At 39.4% G+C, this 7,246-nt stretch overlaps 1 protein-coding gene across 1 annotated transcript; it reads left to right on the top strand.

Moving 5' to 3' along the window:
- The first annotated feature begins 1,360 nt into the window (after positions 1 to 1,360).
- LOC137980895 (E3 ubiquitin-protein ligase TRIM71-like) lies at positions 1,361 to 5,881 on the top strand. Its single transcript, XM_068828298.1, has one exon. The coding sequence runs from the start codon at positions 1,414 to 1,416 to the stop codon at positions 3,652 to 3,654; it is 2,241 nt and encodes a 746-aa protein (XP_068684399.1). The 5' UTR covers positions 1,361 to 1,413; the 3' UTR covers positions 3,655 to 5,881.
- The last annotated feature ends 1,365 nt before the right edge of the window (positions 5,882 to 7,246 follow it).

Raw genomic sequence — 7,246 nt, 5'->3', positions numbered from 1 at the left:
AGCAAATTAAGCCAAAAGTCTTTGAGAGACAGTTCAAGGCTCCTTATAATGTCTAAGACTGTCTAAAGAGATGTTCAGTTTGTTTTTGTTTGTTTCAGTGTTCATAAATCTCAGCGAGAATGGTATCTCCATTTCAAATTGCTAGCTGAAGGTAGCCCTCTAAGAACTTCCCAGCGAACCATTTCCAGCATTTGCTCATCCGAAACTGCTAGGCTTGATCTTTCTGAGTGCCAGAATAGCAAAATATCCCTACCGAAAACGAAAGAGACAACTTTTCCCTAGTTCCCAAGTGGAAAATTTGAACAAGGGTCAGTGACGAATCCGGACTTTGCATCCGATCATATAGCTTCAGGCAATTCTGACCGCTTTCGTTTCAGACAAACTCAAATTGCTAATTGGTAGTCGTATGTCTCACAGGGAGACATGAATAAGTTGTATGCAAAATAGTGCATTATCTTACATTATGTAGGAAACGTTCACAAAATTTCAGTTACGCATGTGTGCTATTTGTATGACGTCCGAATATTCAATAACGCCAGAGTGTTATCGATGTAGGAAAATGCGGGATGTCTGTTGCATTTTTAAAATCGCACTCCTAAAGGTCAAAACGCCCGCAGGTGTAGACTGAGGATTGTTTGATAAAAATGCCACAAATAAGGCAAAATGATTACCAGAGGGAGTGTTTGAGGTTTTCTATGCTTCGAGTTCCCAGTACTGAATTTCTCATCAGATATAGCAGAGTATTTATGACACGGAATAAAGAACTCCGCCCCTTTCCTGTGACAGGCCTCGCATGGCAATAGATCAAACATCCAATGTGAGTCTCCTGCTGAAGGATTAGTTCTAAAAATACAAAGATACGCGCAAAGGTTGACTCAAGGATATAATGCATTGGGAGGCTTCTAGTCATGAGCTCCTGGTTCACATCACAAGTTTGCCGTACTAGATAGGCAATCAGAAAAGAAACCGAAAGAAGCGGGCAAAACGTCATGGTAGGATCGGCAGGAGGGAACAAACTGTTCCGGAACATTAACCTCATTTTTGTTTAATACCCGTGCCGGTTTGAAAGGCGTGCATTATATATATTGCTAAGCTGAAAAATGAAGACATGCCTTCTTTATACTGTGTTCTCTCTTTCCGTGCTTTGTAGCAAACATTTTCACCCATGAGAAATGGAACCAACATCATGCAGCTTCATTATTAAAGGCTTCATTGAGAAATTATTCTTATTAAGAACGTTACAGTTTAATGACGTCAATTTCTAAGAAAACCAGAATATTAAAACACTTGTCTTCAGGCATTTTCATTGGTTTAGATCTGAAATCATACAACAATGATCCAAAGTCACGATGATGTTTTGCTATATATTAATTAAGGCGTGTTCAACACGGAAATCCATACTTCTCTTCGTTTATGATGGATATCAAAACCTTTCTAGACAATATTCACGAACACGTTTGTTGTCCTGTATGTAAGACCAGGTTCACTAATCCAAAGCAGCTCTCATGCTTACACAGTTTTTGCCTTCATTGCCTGCAAAGGATTCAACAAACGAGCGGAATTCGAGACACTATTTCATGCCCAGAGTGCAGGCAAAACTTCAGGATCCCTGGAAACGGCGATCTTAACGCTTTTCCAACAAACTTTCGCGTCAACAGTTTGTTGGATGCTTTGCCTGTCACAGAGTGCAATACGAGTGGCATAAAGTGTGGAAATTGCGAGAAAACAAGCGGAGCATGTGCGTACTGCTTCACTTGTTGTTCGTTCTGGTGTGTTGACTGCCTACCTCTGCATGACGGGCTAAGGAGCAACAAAGAACACCACGTAATGGCTTTGAAAGACTTTCGAGACGAAGACTTTGAGACTATTTTAAAGCAGCCAACACTTTGTGGGAAACACGAGAAGAAAAAACTAAAGTTTTTCTGTCAGGTGTGCAAAATAGCCATTTGCAACGCTTGTGCTCTTACAGATCACGAAGGTCACGCCAAGATTGTTTTGGAAGATGCCGCAAAGGAACGGAAATCGATAGTCAATGCAGCAATTGAATCAAAGAAACGAAGAGCGCAGGAGAAGATGACTAGGACTGCGAAAATTGATGAAAACTGCGTTTCAATTCAAGAACAAGCAGCAAGAGTGAAAAGCGACGTGCAGCAGTTTGCCGACAGTTTCATTGCAGCCATTGAAGCGCAAAAGAATCTCATCTTTGATGAGGTGGAAAACAAAGTGCGAGAATCGTTGCAGCTTCTAGGAGAGCAAAGACACGAGATTGAAAAAGACGTGAAAATGCAAGAAACAGAAATTGAAAAAATCGAAATGATTGTAAAGCGAAGCACAAACGCTCAAATCATGCAGCCCCATGAATTTCGGGACAAAATAGTTCAGGAAAAAGCTGAAGAAGATTCAGGTAACTCCCACATGGAACATGTCGTGGCTTTTGTCTTTAAAGGGAAAGCAAAGTTGTTTGATGATCTAAAATTCCAACATATAGGCTGTTTTGAAAGTTTTATCACCAAAACTATCCCGAAAGACTCGAGCGCCGAGGGAAAAGGAATCCGCGAAGGAACTGTTGGACTTAAAGCTGAGATTGTTGTAACAACAAGGAACACCGAAAGAGAACAATGTTACCAAGAACGTGATTGGGTAACATTGGAAATCAAAACTCGTGATTGCCGTGACAGTGCGATCAAGCCTCAAATACAAGATAACAAAGATGGCACTTACAAGATTAACTATTTTGCTAAAGAAATCGGAACATGTCAGGCATCCGTAAAAGTTAACGGAGAACATGTTCCTGGCAGCCCTTTTGAGGTTCAAGTCAAACGCAGGCAGTTCAGACCCGTGTTATCCTTTGGAGAACAAGGTTCGGATGCTGGAATGCTTTCTAAACCTTGGGGGGTAGCAGTGAATGACAAAGATGAGATTGCAGTGAGTGAGTCTGGTAACCACAGAGTACAGATATTTTCCAGTAATGGAACTCACTTAAGATCGTTTGGTAAAAAGGGTAATCAGCAGGGAGAGTTTAACCTTCCTGCTGGAATAGCTTTTCATGATAATAAGATTATAGTGGCAGACGTTAGGAACCACCGAGTTCAACTGTTTAGTGATGAGGGTCATTATCTTAATCAGTTTGGAGGAAAAGGAAGCCGGGATCACCAGCTACGGAATCCTCATGGCCTGTCGATTGACAGCGATGGCAACATTATGGTTGGTGATAAAGGTAACAAATTAATAAAAATCTTTTCATTTGATGGTCGGTTTCTGCGCAGTATCGGTACTGAAGGATCTTTCATCCGCCCCTTTCATTGTATCCAACATGACAACTATCTTATTGTGTCAGACAGAGGTGATCAATGTATAAAAGTTTTTAATAGGGAGGGAGAGTTTCTTTATCAATTTGATAAGAAGGGGAATGGGGACAGGGAGTTCAATGAACCTAGCTGCCTGTCAGTGGACAGAGCAGGACATCTGCTTGTTTGTGATGCATTGAATCACCGAGTGCAAGTGTTTAAACTCAGCGGAGAGTTTGTAACTCAATTTGGAGCATATGGTATAAGGGCAGGAGAGTTCAATGTCCCAGTTTCTACAGCAGTCCTTAGTGATGGTAAAGTAATTGTCACCGAGTTTGCTAAGCATCGAGTTCAGATTTTTGAATAGATGTACAGTTTTTCCTGAGTTTTGTTATTCAGTGTCATCGACTTTAAAATTCCTTTGTCGGTGAAAAAATTCTCAATTACAATGATAATTTCTTAATTTGAATCGTTTTTTAAAAGCAGTATTGTAGTTTACACAATTAAAAGCGGGAGGTTTTTTGGAGGCTAAAAAGTGATAGAGGTTTTGAATTTACGCGTGGTTGTCTGAATTGCCTTGATCTCAACCATCAATGACAGGCCGGTTAAAGAATTTTGGCTGCGGATTGTTTCCATTTACAGCAAAGAATAAATTGCTTTCATTTTAACCAAAGGATTGAAGATTATAATTAATGTTATGTGTTAAAAAAAAGGGGAAAAAAACCCTTGAGTCGAAATCACCGCATTCTGATCTCTTAACCGCTGTAAGCTTAGTATTAGTCACTTAACCGCTGTAAGCTTAGTATTAGTCAGTATACTTTATTCGTATATACTACACTTCTTTGAGAAAGAGATTATAAAGCAAAGATAGAACCCGACATGAACATGTAGCCCCCAGTCCCCCCTCCCTCCCTCTCGGGACATGTGCTTCACATATTCATCGCTTTTCCAACACGTTCTTTTAGATCAAGCGAGGTAATTCATTCTAATCATCTTTTCAAAGCTACTTCGCGTAATATCCGCTTTGAAAGAGGCAACGCATTACATCACGAGAAAAGATAAAATACGAAAGGGATGGACGGTGGGCTTAAAATCACAGACGAACGACGGAGACTTTTGTAAAGCGGTAGATGGGAGTTAGACTACGAATTTTATTTACTAGTTTAATACTAGGTGATAATTTAAACCAAAAGTTTAGTATATATGATTTCGGTACAAACTAGTATTTATAAATTAGAGAATGACGGCCATTTCGGGTTCTATACCGCCCACCGGTGGCTCAGTTAGTTGAGCACCGGGCTGTCACGCGGGAGGTCTTGAGTTCAACTCCGGCCGGATCGTCACTCAGGGTCTTTAAATAACTGAGGAGAAAGTGCCGCCTTTGTAATTACATCTGCAAATGGTTAGACTCCATAGTCTTCTCGGATAAGGACGATAAGCCGGAGGTCCCGTCTCACAACCCTTCAATGTTCATAATCCTGTGGGACGTAAAAGAACCCGCACACTTGTCGCAAAGAGCAGGGCATGTAGTTCCCGGTGTTCTGGTCTGTCTTCTGTGGTGTATCATGGTCGGGAGGGTAAAATGGTGGCTAACCTCGTAGGGGACCTATGTCCTATTGTTGATTCCACCATGTATGTATTCATACTTAATAAGTGAATAAAAATAAATAAATAAAGTCGTATCATTTACGAAACAATGCGAATGCTGTCGACAAAACGGCACAGGGAGATCAAACTTTCACTCTTGATAAGATTGATAAGATTATGGAAAGAGTAATTTAATTTCATGTAGGCGATGTGTGTTTTGTGACAACTTTTTTTAGGTCTACTCAAGTGTATTAAGGCTTGACCAATCTAATTAGTATGCATATTTTTATTTGAAGTAAAGCGTTTGTCCAATGTCTATGAAACTTAGCAGAAAGTTTTTTATCGGTGCTGTTATTGATTCGCCAAAATATTTTGCATCGCATTTTGGTCACGTGACCCTAAAACAACTTATAACGTTTATATCCTTTATTCAAAAATGGGGAACATTTATACTTCAAAATTTTGAAAACGTTTGGCATTAACACGTTTAGTACAACTGTGCGTATCGAATGCCGCCTTTTAATGTGGTACTCCGTATTTACCTTTTAAGATATTTGGATGTTTATCATGTCACGTGACCTATTTTCCTCAATTGTTCATTGCTCTTAACATGTGGACATGATTAAAAGGCGGCATGACAAAGCCCTTAGAAGGGGTCATCGAATAATCAAGAAACAAGATTGATATAATGTAGCTGAATGTTCCCCATTTTTGAGTAAAAAATATAACTGTTATAAGTTGATTTCGGGTCACGTGACAAGAATGTGGTACGGGATATTTTGGAAAAGTTATAACAATACCGATAACTAACTGCCTGCTAAGTTTCATAGGTCCGGGACAAATGCCTTCCCTTCAAATAAAAATATGCATAATAATTAGGCTGGTCAAGCCTTAATACACTTGAGTAGGAAAATGTACACAGTAGAGCAAATACCATAGCTCGTTTTGACGTAGGTATTGCTTGTAATACTTGATGTAATCTCTCTTAATCAAAATAAAACCTAAAGGACAAATTTGGTATGATTATATTACATTTGGTCGAGTATCCTCAGTGCCTTCGTAACTGCAAAAAAACTTTACGTTCAATATTCTCTGTGCGGAGTGCACAACATTTGCTCTTTTACAAACAAACGACTTCACGAAAACTGGTTATTAAACATCACGGAAAGGAAATGGGTGTGTTGAGCTTCGTTCAGTTTGAGCGAAGAATTTTTGTTAACTGCAAATAGGCCCATTTCAAAAAAATGCTTATCTTGTTTTTTGGCTGTCTTCAAAATTCTTGCTTGTGTTGCTAAAACGCAAATGCCGTACGCTCGCCATGCGCCTTCCAGTCGAAAAAGCGCAGGTTCCAGCATTGCGACATTTCGGTCATTGGCTTGCATGAAAAGTTGAACGTACGGACGTACGGTCGTAAGATGACGTCATCATCAAAAACCCAAATTTCTCTCATCGATGGGTCACCATATTTTCCCAACCACGGAGCTCCACACATGAGCGTTATCAAGGCGCTGCGGAGCTCCATTATATATGAACAGAACCTTGAATTCACGTAACTTGATGTGAATTCACTATTATCGTGAATTTAGAAGACTAAAAACTTGATATGGATTATGGGAAATGGTCATATTGCCGGGATGACAAGGTGTTTGACATATTCCATACAGTTAATTGTCAATCAACCTTTGTAATTTATATCATTGAGTGTCAAATTTGCAGATTACAATATGTAGGGAAGAGCGAGACAGCTTTTAACCTGCGCTTTAATAATCACAGGAACCATATTAAGAAAGGAATCAATAGCTGTGAACTATCAGAACACTTTCTCCACAACAGCAGATCTCACGACTTTAGCAAAACGTCACAATTACGATCATTGAACAAATTAAACGCAGTAACATGACAATTGAACGGAAAAAAGAAATACTCCGAGGCAGAGAAATATTTTGGCAATGTCGGCTGAACACACTGCGGCCGAACGGTGTTAATAAGAGAATGGGCTAGAGCTCAGAGTCGAATATACCTTTTTAAAGTAATCAGTAAATAAATAACGTTTTAGAACGTAAGTTATAAAGGTCATTCCACGCTAGTTTTAAGCAATTTTAAGCAAAACGTTATCGGAATTTTTTAGGGTAAACGTTCCCCCAGTACCAAAAACAAGCGTTAAGACGTCTTCAGTCAAGAAATGTGACGTGACACAGACAACTACGAATGAAATGCATAATTAAAAATGAAAAGGTTAGGATGCAGAAAGTGGAAGTACTTCTAAATGTTCAAGCCTCGATATACTTGAGGAATTGTAAAATGATCTGAGAAATGGTCGTACCAAAGTTTCGTTCATGTTGCCTATGTCAAATAAGGACTTAATGCAAAAA

The sequence above is a fragment of the Montipora foliosa genome, chromosome 1, assembly GCF_036669935.1.
Source record: "Montipora foliosa isolate CH-2021 chromosome 1, ASM3666993v2, whole genome shotgun sequence".
Lineage (NCBI taxonomy): Eukaryota > Metazoa > Cnidaria > Anthozoa > Scleractinia > Acroporidae > Montipora > Montipora foliosa.
The sequence above is the reverse complement of the archived record's forward strand: the minus strand, read 5'-3'. Positions and strand labels throughout refer to the sequence as shown.